This window comes from Cygnus atratus, chromosome 17, assembly GCF_013377495.2.
Source record: "Cygnus atratus isolate AKBS03 ecotype Queensland, Australia chromosome 17, CAtr_DNAZoo_HiC_assembly, whole genome shotgun sequence".
NCBI classification, from domain to species: domain Eukaryota; kingdom Metazoa; phylum Chordata; class Aves; order Anseriformes; family Anatidae; genus Cygnus; species Cygnus atratus.
This window is the reverse complement of record NC_066378.1, coordinates 15,149,878-15,169,784: the sequence shown is the minus strand read 5'-3', so window position 1 is coordinate 15,169,784 and position 19,907 is coordinate 15,149,878. Positions and strand designations below refer to the sequence as shown.

The window sequence follows — 19,907 nt, the reverse complement described above, 5'->3', positions numbered from 1 at the left end:
CTATGGAAACAAGAATAATGCTGAATACCACATGCAGAGGCATACTGGGGAAACTTGACCTTTTTTATCCTTTCTGTGCCCTGTGCTGAAGAGTCCATATGTCCCAGTGGTTTAGCTGAGAGCAGGGCTGGGCCCTTGTTCCAGGGACATAGTCATAGAGTCTCCTCATTTTTCTGTGCTCTAGCTCTGAATGGCCAAATTAGAACTGGGATTGTTTTATCATTTCCCCCCATTCAATGTCTCTAAGCTCCACCAAAAATTTCCAGCTAGTTTATCCTCATGTCTCACTGGCACCTGTGTTGTCCTCTTCGTCTCCTTCATTGTCCCGTTTTGTCTCCAGCATTCAGCACTGCATGTCTCTGTAGTACCTGAGAGACTCCCACAGAAAGATTTGTTGTTATTAGAGAAATCACTACATGAACTCATAGAAGCTCTGTGTATTTCCCTTTTTGGATTAAAAACCTAAAGGTTTTGACTCTGAAAGCTTGCCTTTTTTTTTTTTTTTCTGTTTTTCCCATTTTTCTGTTGTCCCCACTGTGCTGTTTGTTATATTAAAAGAAATGCGTTGGATAAAAGGGCAGCTGGAGAGTTGATGCTCTTTCACACTACAGTGAAAGCGTGGCCGCCGTCAGTCAGGTGCCTTGGGGCAATCCCGCCGTGCCGCAAACAGCCCTCCGCTGAGCGGCGCCAGCCCCCCCCCCAGTGCCCTGGCACAAACGCCCCGCTGCGGTGGGGGGGGTTTCTCTCCACAGGGGCGTGCCGCAGGTTCTTTCCAGGCCGTTTCACTGGGTATTCTAAGGATTAATTTTAACCTTCTTTTCACGCCTCTGAGGCCTAAAGCTTCTAGGCGTTTTTCTTCTTTTGTTGTTTTTAATGAAAGACGGAGGTGTAATGTCACCGGCAGCCTGACGGACCGGAGGGCGCAGACGGGTCCGAGCCCAGCAGCGGCCAAGCCCGTTCCGCACTGCGCGCTCGTCGCTTCGGCTCCCTTCTGCTGTCGTCACCCGTGAACGCGATGAAGGACAAAGGGAGCTCCTTCACAAGAGGGCGGCGGCGGCTGCGGCAGCCGTGGCTCCCGGTGTTAAACCCCCAAGGACGCAGGGAAGCGCCGCCCTGCAGTCACCGTCAGCCGCGACGGGCCCGTTCTGCCTGCCGGGGGGGGGGGGGGGAACCGGCCCGCAGCTCCCGGCGGTGCCGGCGCGCCCTGCAGGAGGCCGCTTTCCCCGCGGCGCGCTGCACGAGGGCCTTCAGCACGAGCACCTTCGCCCCTTGCCCTTTATTCTCCGCGGGCCCGAGGCCTGCTCGCGGCGGGGCCGCGCCTCAGGGCGCTGGGTGCTGGTGTGGGGGCGGGGCGGGGCGGGGCGGTCTCCTCGGGGGGGGGGGGGCGCAACCGCGCCGCGAGCCGGGCGGTGCCGCCGGCGTCCCGCACGCGCGAGGGGCGGGCCCGGGGCGGGCGGCGCGCCGCCATTGGCTGCCCCCGGGCGAGGCGCGGGCGCTGCCGGGAGCCGCGCGCCCTCGGATTGGCGGCGGCGGGCGCAAGCGCGCGGCGACCTCGCGCACGCCGGGGCGAGGGGCGGGTGCGGTGCCCCAGGGCGCGGCGGGATTGGGCGGGCCGGCCCGCGGGGGCGGGACTTCCCCCCGGAAGCGCGCGGTGCAGCATGGGCGGGCCGTGCCGGTCGCGCGTGCGCGGTGTGGGCCTGCGCGGGGAAGATGGTGCTGATCAAGGAGTTGTGAGTGCGGCCGGGGGCGGCGGGCACCGAGCGCTGGGCGCCTCCTGCGCGGCTCGCGGCCGGGTCCCGGGTCCCGGTCCCGCCCGAGCTCGGGCCCCGTGGGGGCTCCCTCGGCCCCGCCGCACCGGAAGCGCCCGGCCCGCCGCCGGGCCCAGCGTGGGGCCGCGCCGCATCGGCCGCTCCCTGGCGCGGCGGGGCCGGGCGGTGGGGCCGGGCCGGGCTCTGTGCGGCGGGGCCGGGCTCTGTGCGGCGGGGCCGGGCTCTGTGCGGCGGGGCCGGGCTCTGTGCGGCGGGGCCGGGCAGGGCCTCCGCGTCTCGAGGCTCCCGGAGCGGCTCCGCGGCGGGCCCGGGGCGCTGCCGGCCGGGCGGGGCCCGCTCGGTGCCCGGCCGTGTCCTGGCGGCTGTGCGCGCACCCGGCTGCGGCCCCGCGGGCAGGCTCGGCCCGACGGCCCTCCTGTCCGCACCGTTCCGGGCCGGGCTCCCCCGGGCTCGGGCGTTACGGCGGTGCCGGTGCCGGTGTGTGCTGCGTGCGCGGAGCCCCGGGAGCTGGGCTGCTGGCGGGACCCGTCCTGCCCGAGGGCGTCGTTCCGGCAGCCCCTGCCCGTCCCGGGTGTGGGTGCGAGCTCTGCCTTCAGAGCTGAAACTTGCCGCTGTCTGAGGCGGGCCCTGCCTTTGAGCCTGGCTGTGTTTTTCCTCGGTTTTTCTTTGGAGAGTTCCCAGCTCAGAGTGAAAGTATTTCAGCAAGGTGCACAGCTAGCCTGAGCCCCAAAAGTCTTCATCCAGTAAGAGTTAAGGAAGAAGTTGCATGGAAACAACAACTACTGGTGTGCTGGGACGATTGTTTCTCTCTTCTCAAGGCTGCTGTGCGTTCCTCTGTGCGAGGGGAGCCGAGGGCGCTCAGGCTGCTGAGGCCTTTTTCTGTAGTAGTTTAGAAGGACCTAAACAAAAACTTGTCAAAACCACTGTTCTCAAACTGTGCAGTTATTAGGGGATAGAAAAAGTTGAATGAACTAACTATAGGTCTTATAACTTTTTTCCTTTTAGAGCAGTGGGCAGGCTACATTCGTATATGTTGCATCAAATTTTAATGGTCGCTCAGTTTGTCACTAAAGGAGATAGCATTACTTAAAAGCCCTGGCATCCATGCAGTTGTTCTATGATACTATTTTGTAACTATAATAATTTGCATCATCTTTGTCTGTTTTATTATGTATGGTGAAACTGCAAAGTATTGTCTGTACAGTGTACTGTTGCTGTCAGAAATCAATTTCTGCATGCCCTCCTGTTGCCGTTAACTGTAGAGTTTATTGCGTTACAACTAAATGGCCTAAAATGCACCTGCTTTTGGCACCTAAATGAGATGTCAGTAGCGGTTGCTTCTGAATGATTCATAACTGCTGTAATTGCCAAAATTCATCTGTGGGCTCTGAGGGCCTGTCCATTTGTTCTCCTTTTAAATTGTATAGGCAGGGCTGTTTGTTGTGTAACGCAAAGAAAGCTGACACCCCAAAGTTCAAACAAATTCAACGCCATGCAAAGTTATAGTAGAGTTGGAAGCAGATCCTAGATTTCCTGCCTCTTCTGCGCAGCTTTTAATATTCTCACCCTGCTGCCCCCGCTCCCTTTATCACCTTTGTAACATGCTTGCTGTCGTTTTGATTTTACTTGGGCTTCCTGCATTATAGTCGTGTAGTTTTGCTGTCGTATAGCATTTCTGAAAAGAAAACAAGTTAACTCATTTTGACACTTCTGTCTTCAATATATTTATTACAGTGTATGTCTGTTATCTGAAACCTAATTATTCATTTTAATTAATTTTCTCTCTTCCTCTTTTAGCCGAGTGGTTTTACCTTGCTCAGTGCAAGAGGTACGTCCTCATCCTACCTGTCCTTGTTTTTGGGGGGATGGGTGGGAAGATGTCAGTGTATTGTTTGAATCTGACTAGCCTGGATCGAAGTGTTTCTTGTGCTCTGCGTCCGCCGCCCTGGCACGTGTAAGATACTGCATGTGTAAGCCACCAGTCCAGCGGAGTTAACTATTGCAGATCAGTGAATTTCAAAGGAGTCAAGAGTCTTTAGTTTTTTTTCTGAGCACTCCACGGCTTACAAGCAAGAGAAGAAAATTGTGCAACTCTGCACTGCAGCAGAATTTTCCTGCTGATCAAGACATTCAGTGACTCCAAGCCTTTTCCTAAAGGCAAAGGTAGGAGCCGTCTTCTGAGATCCGTGGCCAGCAATTTAAGTGACACTGAAATAGATTTAACTGAAACTCGCTCTGAAATGTCTAAACGTATTTCTGAGGGAAAAAGTTTGAACTTCCCACAGTTTCCGTTTCATGGGACCTGTGAGGGCGGTATCTAGTTGGTTAAAAGTATGAATTTGGGAAGGTTGGTACTGGAAATCAGTCACTGCAAAATCTTGTAAACTGAAAATTTATACTTTATCAAATTAAAAAGAACTTACATACTTCGCTTTTACTATGAGAAAAATGAAGAATAACAGATTTGGTGCTCTATACCAACACGTTGCGTTAGTGTGAAACAAGCTGTGTAAAAATGTGGTACCTGTGAACCACAGATAAGACAAGACAACGCTGGTAAAATTTACTAAACTTTTTCATTTATTTTTCTTTCCTAGTCGTTTTGTTTATTCTGTCAAATTCTCTATGCTTTGAATATTTTGTCTGACTTATATATTGAAATTTTGCTTCTCTTCATTTTTCAGTATCAAGTTGGTCAACTTTATTCCGTGGCAGAAGCTAGCAAAAATGAAACAGGAGGTGGTGAAGGAATTCAAGTCTTAAAAAATGAGCCTTACGAAAAGGATGGTGAAAAGGGACAATATACCCACAAAATCTATCACTTAAAGAGGTGAGAAAAACATAAACATGTATTGGTCAGGCAGTTAGACTAAATGATCTTTGAATGTCCCTTCCAACTGAACTATTCTGTTCTATTCTGGTCACTTGTTATTGATCCACAAGTGTTTAACCAGCTATTGCTTACTACTCTGGGGCACTTGCGTTTTTTTACCACCCTTAAATTTGCTGAAATGTGCGTGAATGCTCTAGCAAAGAGTAATGGAAAACCATGCAAAATGCCTGGTTCATGAACAGGCAAAAGCATCTGTAAGTACGAGTGATCTGAATTCTTAGCACACAGCCAAAATGATAGGTCGGTGTCACGGATACTTCGTAGGATAGCCCAAAGGACACGAATGTTGATATAGGGTAGAGAAAAGGAGATTGGTTATTGCATTATAAAGCAAGAATGTTTTTATTTGATCTGCTATTTAACATGAAGTTCTTGTTGCCTGAATATCTTTTTGTAAAACATTCTATAAAGCATCTCACAAGTTCTTGCAGTGTGGTAACTTTTTTCTAGGAGATAAAGAATAAGTTAAAAAGCATTTTTAGAAGTTACGTACGGCACAGAGTGGGTAAAACCTGGGTTATTTTGAGAGCTGACCCAAACAGTGTTTGAACCCTTAGGGTTTAGTGGTTGATGTTAATCCAGAGGGCTGCAGTACCGTAAAGGCAGTCATATTGTTGAAGTTGTGAGGATTAGTATTCAAAATGTTTGTAATTTAGGGGTTTGGGGGAAGAATCTAAAAAATTAAAGAACTAAATACATTGAGTACGTCTGCTAATGGCTACTTGTGGGGGAGGCAGAAGGATGACGTGGGAAATAAATGCTGAACAGTAGTACTGCTCAAAAGCATCTGCAAGTTATGGTGTGTCAGCAATGTGAGTATAAACATGAAAGCAAGCTCCCTTCTGGACTGCGTTATGCGGGATTGTTGCATGCAGTGTATGGGTGGTAACTCTTTTTGGTTGGCTTTGTGCACCGTACTTTCAGATGTACGCAAACTAGAGAGAAAATAGAGTATAGAAAGAAGTGTGGGCAGTATGATGTGTAGGAAAGAACTGAAAGAATTGTTTGCTTATTCTAGAAAAGGAAAACTTCCAGATGAGTGGGACATAAGGTTCCTGCTATATAAAAAGGAATTATCAGTTGGCAGTTTTTTGCCTTGAATCTGAAAGAAAAAAAAAAAGACAGGAACTTACTCATCATCTTTGGGGGAAACTGAGGAAAGAACACTTGCACAGACTGAACTCTGTCCATTCCTTATCCACATGAATACATGTAGTTTGTTTAAACTCACATGCTTAAGGGTACCAGCCTCAAATACCCTGATAGGAAATACAAAATTTACCTTGTATGGAATTTTGTGGTTTTTTTTTTTTCCAAACATCCAATTTTTGTCAACCGTCATGGGCACGGTATAGAGTAGAAGGGACATTTGTCAGAGGTGGTAATTCTGCTGTTGATGCTAAGCTGAAGTTTTCTTCTTCAGGCATGGCTGAAATAGCTGACTGGCTAGACATCTAGGCTACAGGCCAGCTGAGTTAGAGGCTTGCTTATTGCTGACCTCCACTTTTGCTAGAGTTTGGAGGTGAGATCCCTTGGGCAGTGCTGTCCCTCAGTGGTTGTCTCCGCTATACTTGATGAGAAAAGAAAGCTTGTGTAGCACAACATTCATTCTGATCAGTACATCCAAAGTTATGCATAGCTCCCTGTTGATTATCTTGTGATTACCTTTACCAGTTTCTCTTAATTATTTTACGATCAGTAACATTGTTGGAGTTCCCGCATATTAGACTGTGGGTAACTTATACATCATACCCTTTAAAACGCTAAGGTAGGATGTGCCTTTTATTTTCAGAGCGGCAGAAATCGATGGAATGCTACAGTTGGCAAACATTTTCTTAAGATGTTGTTAATGTTTGTTTTTCACAGTAAAGTTCCTGGTTTTGTAAGGATGATTGCTCCAGAAGGCTCCCTGGTATTCCATGAGAAGGCTTGGAATGCGTACCCTTACTGTAGAACAAGTGGGTCCCATATTGTGTGTCTGATGTTGTCAGTGTTCAGGGACGGTCTTAAATGGTTTAGAAGAGTTGGTGCTATCGAGTAGAAAATATATTTCACATTTTGTTGATTTTGTGAGATCTCATGTTCTGAAAAGGAGATCTGCTTCTGAAGAACAACCTCAGTGAATCAGTTTACTGGTTCCTACAGAGTCTTTTTATGCAGTGTCCCTAGTACAAGACTGGAGAGCTGCCTCTTTCTTCAATTGTAGAGCAGAGCCAGTTAGAAAAGCGTTTCATTCTTTATAGTCTGTAAGAATAACTGCTTTATTTCAATGCTTGTAATTGTGTGAGGTCTAAGAGTAAGCTCTGTCTTGATTTTATTGAATAGTTTGTAGTATTATATAATGAACTTAAAAGGTTATGTCTAGTAAGTTGTGTTCTGCTGACCTAATGTGTACAAATCCTGTTTGACTAATTTTGAATGGTTCTTGTTCTGTGACTTTAATTGTATGTGAGACTGTTCAGAAACTGTTGTATCTAATAACATTTTTGTTTCCTTTTCAATTTCATTCCCTGTGTTTCCAATGACCAGTTGTGACAGTGAGTATTTTAGTTACTATCAGTGCTCTAATGTTGTTTTTTTTTTTTTTTGAAATACATTTCGTGTTATTGCTGCTAGAATTGACTCTGACTCCAGCAAGCTAGCTTCAGCCAGTTGTATTTGTCTTGCCAGGGTGCCTGGCATAGAGCAACTTGTTACTCTATATGTCTGCTACTTGGCTATAATTTGAACTGTAATTTGTCAGAGAAATGCTTTCATTTTTCACATCATGTTTTGTATCTTTGCTTAATATTACAGCTCTATCAGTATAATTTTGTACTTATATAAAAATTTGTCTATACCGTCTATCTAGAAGTTAAGCTGGGTGGGCATAATCAGACTCGTGCTTTTTGATTTTAATTCTTACAGAATGAATACATGAAAGATGACTTCTTCATAAAAATTGAGACCTGGCATAAACCAGATTTGGGGACATTGGAGAACGTGAGTTGGGATTTGGATACATAGCTTTAGTAATATTTGCCACACATAGTCATCCAGATAAAGTATACTATTTCTGGTAATGGCAGGTAATTATCATAAAAAGTCAAAGCCCTACCTGTTACTAACATAAAACAAGAAAAGTATTAGTCAAGTCCATCTAAAGTGGTCAAAGCTGTTCCACCTAAAGAGGTACAAGAACAAGAAAAGGTTTTCATTTTTTTATTTTGAGGTCAATGCAGATGGTTGATTCTCACCCAGATACTTAAAAAGGCTTTCAGTAAGTGGAGATTTTTAATTTCATGTTATTCTACTTTAGATAAGCTAATGCTACTTTAGCAATTTTATCTGAAACCAGCTTTGTCAAGGACACATTATAGTTCATCTTCATACATTTTTTTTAGGGTTATTTTTTTGAGGCAGCTGCTGTAAATTTTCCAGGCTTGGTGATAGTCTCATTTTCCTCCCTGGTTCGTTGAGTTCACGGGTCTCTTCAGGAGACCTCTTTATGTACAGTGACAAACCTATTTGTAGAGCAGCCACAAAGGAATAATTGTCAGTATATTTTTAGTGCTGGGATGAATTGCTTCAACCATAAAGAAAGGATCATAGAATCATAAAGGTTGGAAAAGCCCTCCAAAATCACCTGGTCCAACCATCTGTATAACCCACTAAACCATGTCCCTAAGTGTTGTGTCCAACTGTTCCTTAACACCCCCAGGGACGGTGACTCCACCACCTCGTTGGGCAACCCATTCCAATGCCTGACTATTCTTTATGAGAAGAGATTTCTTCTAATTTCCTACCTAAAACTCTCCTGGTGCAACTTGAGGCCATTCCCTCTACTCCTATCACTGGTTACGTGCGAGAAGAGGCCAACCCCCAGTTCCCCACAACTTCCTTTCAGGTAGCTGTAGAGAGCAATAAGGCCTTCCCTAAGCATCCTCTTCTCCAGACTGAACAACCCCAGTACTATGTGGATATGCTACGCAGAAGGAGAGCATTTCTTATGCAGCTTTACTTGCTTTAATTTTAAGTGTAGTTATGCCTAACAGACTACGTGTGTGGTGGTTTTACCTCGCTAGGCAGCTGAACTCCACCACAACTGCTCTCTCACTCCCCCTACTCAGAAGAGGAGGGGAAGAAGAAAAGGAAAGAAACAACTCATGGGTTGAGATAAGAATAATTTAATTAAAGGGAAAATAATTATTAAGGGAAAATTATTATTAATTAAATAATTTAACTAAAGGGAAAGGGAAAAAGGCGGGGGGGGAACAAGCAAAGGCTGTGTGGAAGTGCAGAGGAAAGAAATTACTCTCTACTTCCCACCAACGAGCGATGCTTGACCACGTCCTTGAAGCAGAGCCTCAATGCACGTAGCCATTGTTCAGAAGGACAGATGTTTTTGCATGAGTCCACCCCTCCTCTCTTCTTCCTTTTTCCACCTTTTATTACTGAGTGTGACATCACGTGGCATGGAATATCCCTTTGGTTGGTTTAGGTCAGCTGCCCTGGTGATGTTCCTTCCTCCCCTCCTGCCCACCTCCAGCCTGCTGGCTCTGGGGGCGTTGCAGGGAGTCCTGATGCGGTGCCAGCACTGCTCAGCAGCAGACACAACGCTGGTGTGATACTAGGGCTGTTCTAGCTACAAGTGCAGAGCACAGCACTGTATGGGCTGCTGCAGGGAAAGTTAACTCCATCCCAGTCAGGCCCAGTACAACATGTAAAGTTTGTTACATCTTATGTACATCTTATCTCATACCTTTATGAACCTTCGTACCACATGCATTTCCTCCAGTGTGGACTAAAGGCAGGCTTATTATTTAGGGAACCTGCTAGATTTAGTCAGGTTATTGAAACCTTCCATGTTTGCTCATTAGAACTTGTAAAGGCTTCTTTCTAAATTAAAAAGCTTGTCCAGATTACTGAATGGGTAATATTTCTAATTAGAGCTTGAATTCATTAGCTCTGATGTCTGTGACGGAAGGATACATATTAATCTTAAATCTAGGTCTCCTGAATGCACAGGAACTGAAGGCTTTGTGCTGGTTTAAAATTGGTTAGTGACTAAATTTGACTCTGGAAAATAATTCCTTTTTAGAAAAGCAGAGGGAGAAAGGATAAGTTTTGAGAACATGCCTGTCTTTAGGAAGTCTAGAAAAAAATCATACATACTGCATGCATACACATAGTATGAAATAGAACACTTTGTTAGATGACAATATGAAAATCATTCATTTTTCTCCTTTGCAGGTGCACAATTTAGATCCAAACACATGGAAGAGTGTTGAAGTTGTCCATATTGACATTGCAGATAGAACTCAAGTAGAACCAGGAGTAAGTAAATGCTTTGATATTGGGATATGGTTGCAACATGCTTCTAATCCCACTGGTGCTTTTTGTTGGTTGTGAATAATCTAGAAGTGGTATGGATTTTATCTGACAGATAAATGAAAATTGGCTTGAATTGAATAATTCCTTCCTAAGTTCCACACTTAGCAAATGTGTTTACAACTTTAATTACTGAGTTTGACTTTTAGTTGCGCAACTAAAACATGAAGGGCAACAGACTTTTCTGGCACAGGTGTAGTTTTCACTTGTAGATAAAGTAATTGATCATGCAAGCATTTGTGTGCCCATCTTGGTTTGTGAAGCCAAGAGCAAGAATCTACCCCATGTGTCCTGCATGACAGAGCATGGTATTTCCATCAAGCTGCTCTTGCACTTCTGCTGCTACTTTTGGCTAGAAATTCTTTAAATAATTCTGTCCATCCACCCATCCTTCACTCTGGGGTTCATGCAATCTCAAGGGGAACCATCAGGGTTTGCCGTTGAAATCTAGACTTATTTTTTTTAATTTTTAAACTTCATTCATTAGAACAGTGCTGAAGAAATGAACTGCTTATTTCTTCTGAGAGCTGTGGAATTACTCGTTCATTTTCCTTTTAGTGATTGCTTTGGTGAGCATAAGCACCCTGGATATACCCAGAAGTCTGTCCTTAAGAGTCTGTGGTTCTTTACGTGAGAATATGAAGTTTAATACCTTGATACAAGAAGGAAAAATTTAGAAGGAGAGATCTTATCAGTAAGAGCACGTGGTTACTCAGTGAAGTTGTATGCAGAGCAAAGATAGTGTGTGGCGTCTGTGTAAGATTGCTTATGTGTGTCGTGGAAGTAGGCTGCTAGATGAAGAAGAGGGTGTGACGAAGTTTAGTGTCGGGAATGCACACTTTCAACTTGCCCTTTCAATTGGAATTTGTACAGAAAATACGTGTGCTCTAAATCTGATTTTATCAAATTCTGCTGAAATAAATACACAAAGATGTGTAGTTCAGCTTTATCTGGTGTGTTGAGATTTTGCTGACAGGGCGACACTTAATGTTTGTAATAGTTCCCATTCTGTTGCCCTCTATTGTCACTTTTCTGTTAACCAGCTCACAGTGTGTATAATTGATCTGAATAAGAAGGTGGGATATGTTGGTTTATGTGACTTTAGAGGGTAGCTTCACTATACTTAAGTGCTTGTCCTACTTCCTTGCTCTTACTGTGGTTGCTTTTTATGCTTTTTTTTTTCTACTGGAGTTGTGTGGTTTGTTTAATTCTAACAGCTGGGTTGTTCTATGTCTAATCATTTATTTCTGAAGAGTAGGAAAACGGTATGGTCTGACACCGACACTTACCTATATGTGTTTGTGTGATAACTTGCAGCCATTCTTGAAACTATTTGTTATTTTCTAAAAATAAATATGTGGATATCCAACATTGTGGGGAGCAGTCTTCTTTGCAGGAAAGTGAAGGAAGGAGGGAAAAGGCTATGGTATGTGAAGTGGAAAGGATTCTGCTTCATAAATTGCTATTTCTATCACCAACATAAGTGTATAACCTGCACTGTTGCTTAACTGATGTTTAACAGATGATCTGTGGATTTACATGTATGAAAATACATTGTTTGGAGAATCTCCCTGTAAATCAAATTAAATGTGTCTTGCCTATTTTAATGCAGCGAGGAATCGTTTTGCTGCCCCTTGTTCTTTCAGACATTCCATATGACCTTAGAGCTGAACTGGCAGGTAAATGTATGTTGTGCATTCCCTATTCCATGCCTGGAATTGTGGCAGACAACTACAATGCTGTCATCTGTCAGAATGCTTGCTCGATCGCAGTATGTGTAAATAAAGGGTTGTGCTTATTACTAATGTTTGTTGAACTTAAGTAGTCTGTTCTGTCTGAAGTACTCTTAGTGAACAGCACTGCTTGTGCTATGTGCACTCTTGCACTATTAGATGACATGGTCCGCCTTTAATGGTGCGTTTCCTTTGTACTGAAGACTGACAGATGGTGGTATGCTAAAAGAAGCTATATTTTTGGCTCAGGACAAAGATCCGTCTAACCCAGTATCCTGTTAGTGGCCAGTAGCAGATACTTTGTGGAAGGATAAGAAACTTGGGAAGCAATAGAATATGAGAAGCTGAGAGGTTATCTGTTTTTAAAGGACTTGCAGACCCAGTGGTTGCATCTGCCCTGTTAATTAGCCACTTACGTTCCCATGAGCGCATCTAGTCCATTTTTGAAACCATTTATACTTATGACCTTTTTGGCATCATGAATTCTATGGAGAGTTGGGAAGGAGGAAGAATACTTTTTGCCTGCTTGATAATTTAATTAATTTTGTGGGGGGAAAAATAATTCCCTTTTTGTACTTTCTGCAAAACTTATCCTACAGACAGTGATCAGACTTCATTCATCCTCCCCCACCTCCTTTTTTTCCTATCTTTCCAAGCCAAGGGTCCTCTATCTTTCAGTTCATCTTCATGTGGAAGTTCTTGGAACTATTTTCAGTACGTTATCCTTGTGTTTTTTTTCCCTTTTGAATATTACAGAGTATCAAAACTGTGAGGTCAGAATGGTTTAAGCCAGATCCTCTAGTCACTTTTGATGTTTCTAACTTCTTCTTTTCTAGTAACTCCTAACAATTTTTTTTAGCTGTAGCTAAGTGTTCAGTAAGTATTTGAAAGTTCAAAGTCACAGTAGAGTCTATCATTGTGTAGGAATACTTGGGAATAATTTTCATCATGTGATTCAGATTTTCATTTCCATTTCATCTCCTAGACATGTAGTTTTGCAAATCCTGATGTTACCAAACAAAGAGTGGCTTTGTATTTAAAATTTTATGCAAACTTAGATATAACCCTGAGTTATCTGTAGGCTGGCACCCTTTTCATTCCACTTGTTTGCCCCCCTTTCCTAGATAGTTAGGAGTTTGTTTTACAGCAGAAATTCTCTTTGACACAGACTTGTAGTCTCTTCTGTTACAAAAATCTGCGGTTTCTGGCTTTTGTTTTCTCTGCCTTTACTGGTTATGAGTCCATGAGAAGACACTTTCAATTTATGTTAATGACTTAGGTTTGCTGTGAAATGTTTGTAATGGAACTTGAGTAATTTTTTTGGAAGTTTCAGATACCTGATAGTAACAAAATTGCCTGATCCGCTTGCTTTATGCCTTCAGAAAGGGCTTACGGTTTTGGAAATAAAATGTCCTGTATGAAAACATTTACTGTTTTCTATACAGTCTCTTTGTCCAAAAGGTTTCCCCCTACAATTTCTTCCTGTTTGTACAGTGATAGTAGAACATAGGCTTGTTCGATCTATTGGGTGGTTTCTGAAGTCACTCACGTGGTAGGCAATTTTTTAGTTACAGTGTTTGTTCTTCAGCTATTATCTTTCTAAGTGGCTGACTGTTTTTTTCTCGTGTACTGTGGTTTTTTTAGGTGCAGCGGGAAAAGGAATACTCAGTGTTGCCAAAGGAAAGTTTTATGTATGCATTTATTTTCTTGATCACAGTTTGGCCTGGAAAAAGAATCCAAATGTACTAGTTCGTATAACATTACGACTGAAGGAATGGAACTGCATTTATAAGATCCAGCAATCTTGATAAAAGTTTTGATAAATATATTCAAGATTTTTTATCTTGTATTAGTGAGTGAACCTTGGCCAAGCCATTGTAGTATGACAGTTACTTTAGTTTCAGAACTGCAATCAGCATAAATACAGAAAATAGTAAATTTCTTTAAGATACTGATGTCATGCATGTACTAACTTGTGCTCATTTACGTATGCATAGAAATAATTTGGCCAAAGTCTGTGGCTTTCTTCAGGTATACATTTAACCCTGGCGTCTCTTAATCATGTCCAGTGTACGATCCAAGTAGCTTTGTGTGATTTGTATATAAAAATTATTTCCCAAGAGAGTAGGACTTTTTAAAGAGTAAATTTTGGAAACAATTTGTAAGAAACTGGAGTGTAGTGAAAACAAAGAAATTGAAGTCAAGTTTATAGCAGTTTCTGTACAATGAAGAGAAAATTAAATATCTTGTTCTAGGTCATTTTGGATCTTCATTATATTACTTGAAACAAAATTCTAAAAATGCAATTTTGTACAGATCAGTCAAATTATTTAATGCTGCATTAAGTGCTAGAAATAAGGGTTGTCTGTTCAGTGTGCAGTACCATCCCTTGTTCTGTGGTTTCAAGAAATATAATGGAATATAGGAAATCTTTTTCTTGTGTAGTCTGTAAAAGAGTTAAAAGATTCTTGAGTGAAAGAGCTGGGTTTTTTGATAGCAAGGTGGATTTGTCCCAGTTTGGACTCAATTTATGATATAGGCACCTGAAAGGTCCGTATTGCTAGTCCAGTGCTCTTTGGGATGCTGATATCCAGAGAAGTGTTGAAAACAGAGTGACTGCTTCAGGCCTGACTTTTTTTGCCCCAAAGTGTGTTTTCTCCTTCACCTTGTTGGACATTGATTGTTAGTAAAGAGCAAATGCCATTTAACTAAACCTACCAAAATATGCAAATGGTGTGTTTTTTTTTTTTTGCATATCAGTTATGTCCACAGTAGTGCTGGTGACTGTTTCATTTATGAGACTTGGGAATCATGCACTGAGCTGGGAATTTGACATACTTCCAGCCTAACTTTCTTCTTTCCTCTTGATGTGAAAGAGGATTCACAGGTCTGTGGGTCATAAAAGAGAAAAATACTAGTATGTTTTTCCTTCCACGGTCAACTTCGTGTAGTTTCTGCTAGATAATATTGGTAATATGTGTGTTCTTCCATTTAAAGTTCAAAGAACTAATGCAATACTGAGTTGGAAGGCCTGAAATTGTATCTGCGTGCCCAGTCAGTCTTACACCTGTGTAGGTGGTGTTCAGGAAGCATTTTTCATGAATTTGCAGATCCTATATCAGACTTGTCATTTTTATGTTATGTTCAGGAAGTTTTCTTAATATTATTCTATCTAGTATATATGCTTTTGAGTTTTATAATAATTAGTAGACTGAACTATGAACTATCAGCAATACTGCTATTACTTTAACAGGCCTTAATAATGAAAGGAACTGGTATCACCAGTATAAAGTTGTTCCTAATGTATTGATGCACCTTGGCATAACTTAGCTTCTGTTGATGGGCAAAGAATTGTAAAGAAACACGTGGTTTCTGGGTTTGTTGTGATTCTTACTTTATTGTTTGTGGTTGCTGTTCACAGTCTCTATTATTGCTTGTTGCATTCACATGTTGTATTGAGATTTTGAGCAGGAAGCGCATATGAAACAATATTTGTGTATTTCTTTGAAAACGTCTTAATTCGTCCATATTCTGACACTGCTGCCTAATGTATGCCTGTCTAGCTTTCAAGAGGGCTTCAGTGTTTTCCAGCTGTAGTACTTGTTCCAACTGTTGCCTGTTTTTCTTCCTAAGAAGGAGTTGTTGCTGTCAGGAGTTAAGCTCTTGCTGCACAGATATTTTCCTTAAACTCTGCAAAGAACTATTGTTTATTTGTACTCTGGCTCTAGTCCAGTCTCCTTCCTTGCATGCTGGTAGGGTTTGTGTATTGAGAAGAGTTCCCACAATGCTCTCTTGTCCTTCTAGACTTCAATCTAGACAGATTTTTTTTCTGTCCTTAACCAGACTTGGTTTAAGTGATTCTTGAAAGCTCCTGTATGTGGTCTCTGGCATAGAAAACTTTGCCATGACTCATCTATTTTCTTTGAATTTTTATTTTTATACCTTTTACTGTAGATAGCATTTATTTCCAGTGTTTCCAACTGCGCTTATGTGTGGGTCCTAAATGCAAGAGCACAGTCACTTTATACCTGTGTTTCTGTGCAATGAGAGGCTGGCAGGCAATGTCTGATCAGGTGGACTTGGGTATCCCTGTGGTATCTGGCCAAGAATTCCACAACATAAAAATCAAATCAGAGTTGCATATGTAGGTGAGTTTAAATGCAAAAATGCCAAAGCAAAAGTAAGCAAAGTTCCTACCATAACATGAGTTATCTGATCACTGTGTATTTAAAAATCTGCATCCTACAGTGCGTTTCTGTAAGCTTGCTATGGTATCCACCATAACATACAGGTATAAAGTACTTATGGTATGAGATGCTACAGGTTTTGTTAGTGAATGAATGCGGTTTCTAATATGAAGGTTGTGAAGGATTTCAGATAAATAGCTTGTTACTTGGTGATCCTTGTTGATTATTTTTTCTCCTTTCAGGAATGAGGTTGGAATGCTAATGTAGAAATTGCCAAGTATATTTCACTTTAATCATTTGACAAGACTATGTATACTTCTGCATTATACTGCGTGTGGAAACTGGTGGAGAAAAATTCTGTTTCCCAAAGTTTGCTTAGCTTTCTTCAAGCAAGGATGCTAACTTACTGAAATTTGCTTGATTTTTTCCATTGATGTTTTATGTAGAGCTTCCATTGTAGTGCTTGCAAAGGACAGTGGATCAGTGAAATTCCTATATTAGTAGGCATGTCTGGAAACATTTTATTGCAGAATTATGACAAAGCTTCATGGCAGCTTGTAGGGATTTGAGGTGTTTCATCTTCAGTGTGTGTTTAGCCCTGGGTATCTTTTTTGGTGTTGTGAGTTTGGATGTTTCTTACTTGCATTGATGCTTTCAGATTAGAAAAGCACACTGTTGTAGTCCTCCAGTACTGATCAACACTAGATGTTAAAGAAGTTGAAACTCTGCTCTGTTGCTTGCTTCCCTTGCTTCCCAAGTGAAATGGATGTAGAAAGGAATAGTTAGGCAGCCTGGGGTGGCTGCCTGGGAATTGCACCCCAAGCTGCGGAGTGCTCTTCACTTTGAGGAGCTTCCCATCTGTGTAATGGGAAGACCTTTACCAGCTGTTCTGTATGCTCATGTGTTCTGTGTTGAAACAGAGAAATGAGTCGTGCTCTGCTATAAGAAAAAGCAGCTTTTCTATTCAAATGTAAATATATATATTCAAGTGTGTATGTATTTTAGCTGTTATTTTTTTTATTTCCTTCACCTTAAAAAGAAAAAAACTTAAGTCTCAGAGTCTCCTTTCTGGTTGGGCAAACTATAAATTTAACATGTTTGTGAGCAGTGAAAGCTGAGTAGGCACAACAGCAAGCTTACAGGCTATTTCTTGTCATTCTTAGTAAACCTCCTTTAAGTCATTCTTTTGAATAATATTGCTGCTTCCTGGGTTTCCGTCTTTCTTGATGGTTATTGACCATTGGTAGATTTGATAGTGTTCAGTGTATATTTGTGTTGAAAGTTGTTGAAAATTTTTGATTTGGATTGCATGTTAAAAATGTACCAGAGTTTTACTGTCATAAAATATTTTTTGTTTTACTCTCACCTGGTTTCCTAATAAAATAAGTTGGACTCATTTTGGTCCTGTCCTTTTGTTGCTTTCAGACTTGGTCAGTTGTGCTCTGTACTAAGTAATAGAAGTTCGTTATAATTATTCTTTCTTCTTTTTTCCTCTAAATAAAGCACAGAGATGAACCTCAACTATGAGAACATCCTAATTATGTTATGTTTGTGCTCTAAGGCTGCAGCATCCTCTGGGTATTGTTAGTACCACTGAAGCATGTGCGATTGGTCCCCATATGCCCCAGACACCAGTATGAGTGTCGGGCTCTGCTGTGGTAGGGTACTCAGACATTTGAACTAGGAAACTCAGGGTTGTATCAAATGCTGTGCCTGTTTTTGTTTACAAAATTGGCATTAAAATATGGAAGCTCTCGTATTTTATGGTTGTTAATTGGCAAACTGCTTATATGTTACTATAGTTTGATCCCTTTCTCGGTGTCTTCTATTCCGATGTTTGAATGAGGTTGTTAAAAGGCAGTGACTATCAGTAATTTAAAACATGAAATAAATTTCTGTAAAATTACTTTGTTTTACTATTTAAATACCTTTCTTAAAGGTGATTTACTTATAAAGAAAATTCTTTTTTTCCACCCAAGTGTTGTTGTTTTTGTTTTTTTAAGCAAAGTGTATGAAATTAAGCCTTCAAAATATGCTGTGGACCTGAGGATTTGAGTAGGTTGCAGCTGTCTTCACCCATAGTATTTGGATATAACAAATGAGATGAGAATTCTACAGCTGGTGGCAAGCTCTGTAAGCTCTGCACCCTCTGCTCACCTCCCTCCTTGGCTTCCCAAAGGAGACAATGCTAACAAGGCCAGTGGGCTAACTCTTACTGGGCTACTGCTCACTTGCAGCAGCATTGAGAGTTAGGGCTCTATACTATATGACAAAGCTATCATACATAAAGGAGTACTGCTCATTTTGATGCCTGTAAAAAGGACATGCTTTATTCCAGTAAAATAATAAATAAGCAGGGTTTTACAAAAGCGCAAATATTGCTATTAGTCCTGCAATTGTAATAATTCAAGAGTGGAATTGCACTTAAGCGTTGCTGAATTTTCAATGTTAATGTACAGTTCTTATACCAATTAATTAAAAAATTCCTGTGTGGTAGATAAAGTATTATCTTAGTACCTGCGGGAGCACCCTGCTAAAGCTGTTTGGCTATTATTTGGGTACTTTATGTAAATGTATTGTTTAAATTTAAAGGGCAATGTAGAGGAAAATACTGTGTTGTGGAAGTTCGTAAAATATATCTACTGGCAATGTGATTACATGTCTTTTGAATCACTTAAATGCTTCTAGGAAAGATGGTCAGTTTTTAGTCTGTATTTAAATGTTTAACACAAGTTTATCTGAATATCTATAAATGCTTTCTAAATATATTAATTACAAAATGGCTGAAAAATTATGTTTTAAATCATTTCTTCAGCCCATTTTAATACATAGTCTAGGTATTTTAAAAACTCAGAAGTATGAAAAAATTGTAGAGAAGAAAGTGTTGGAGTGTAATAGCTGAGCTTCTGTAAGTGAAATCAGATTTGTCTGAGAGGACCTGAAATCTTCTAGTCCCATCTAGCTTGCAAAAAAAGTACATTGTAAACATCAAAATGGTTGTGTGAGCATTAATGACTAATTTATATAGCCTCCCTCTGTGGATTTGAAATTTCGGTTTAGAAGTAGCCTTCATTCCTCCATGCTAATGGAAGAATCTAGAACTGAAAACTGATGTGTTAGATGGGATCTTCTGTACTTCTGACAGCTGAAACATTGAATTAGTATAGCAACTCCTCAACTGTATGTGCAGTAGTACCCTGTGATGAGTTCAACTTACATGAGTTAAACATTGAAAATAGGGAAATGGAACTGTTTTGGGAGAGCTGGGACAAGTTCTTTTGTGTGGGTTCTTATTCTCAGGCTCATTTAGGATTTTCTTAGTAAATAAATACGGTGAAAAATGTTACATGTAAAGTTCACCTTTCCCGTGTCAATACAAGGTTAATAGAGAAGCCAATAAAATGGGGAGGAGGGTGGGAATCAGACCCTTTGGAAGAATGGGAGAAAGAAATACTTTTTGCACAGTTCATAATTCATTAGTCACTAATTACCACTGGCTGCAGCAAAGGGCATAGTGGATAGAAATATCCAGTTATATGATGCTCTATAAATGAAGAGTTTATATTCTTTCCATGGAAAACAAAACAAAACACCTTAGTGAAAACCAAACTTTTACTACTTGGATTGATAGCTCTGCCAGTGGGGTATTTGCATCCTTCCATGCAGCATCTGTTACTGGCCACTAAGACAGAATATTAGATTAGAGTGGGCTCCTGTTTAACCCAGTCTGACAATTCCTGCTTAATAATGTTAAAGTGTTTGGGTTTGTTTTATGTACATTTGTATTCATACCTTCACCTACAAGAACTTTTCAACTCAGTCATCTATGGAAACCAGCTCTCCACAACACACTGCAGTGAGGGTGTAGTTAGATGCCTTCAGAGTGCCTCAGAAGAAATATCAATATTGCAGTTTTAGTATTCAGAGATCCTTTCTAAAATGTATTTCTATCCTG

General features: G+C 41.6%; 1 protein-coding gene across 1 annotated transcript in view; it reads left to right on the top strand.

The window, feature by feature from the left end:
- The first annotated feature begins 1,633 nt into the window (after nt 1–1,633).
- The window catches only part of PITPNB (phosphatidylinositol transfer protein beta), a 29,313-nt gene continuing 11,039 nt past the window's right edge, over nt 1,634–19,907 (top strand). The window contains exons 1-7 of the mRNA XM_035565655.2: nt 1,634–1,730; nt 3,567–3,597; nt 4,454–4,599; nt 6,529–6,620; nt 7,192–7,199; nt 7,570–7,644; nt 9,895–9,978. Coding sequence (XP_035421548.1) covers nt 1,711–1,730; nt 3,567–3,597; nt 4,454–4,599; nt 6,529–6,620; nt 7,192–7,199; nt 7,570–7,644; nt 9,895–9,978 — 456 coding nt within the window. The 5' untranslated portion in view covers nt 1,634–1,710. The remainder of the gene's footprint in view (nt 1,731–3,566; nt 3,598–4,453; nt 4,600–6,528; nt 6,621–7,191; nt 7,200–7,569; nt 7,645–9,894; nt 9,979–19,907) is intronic.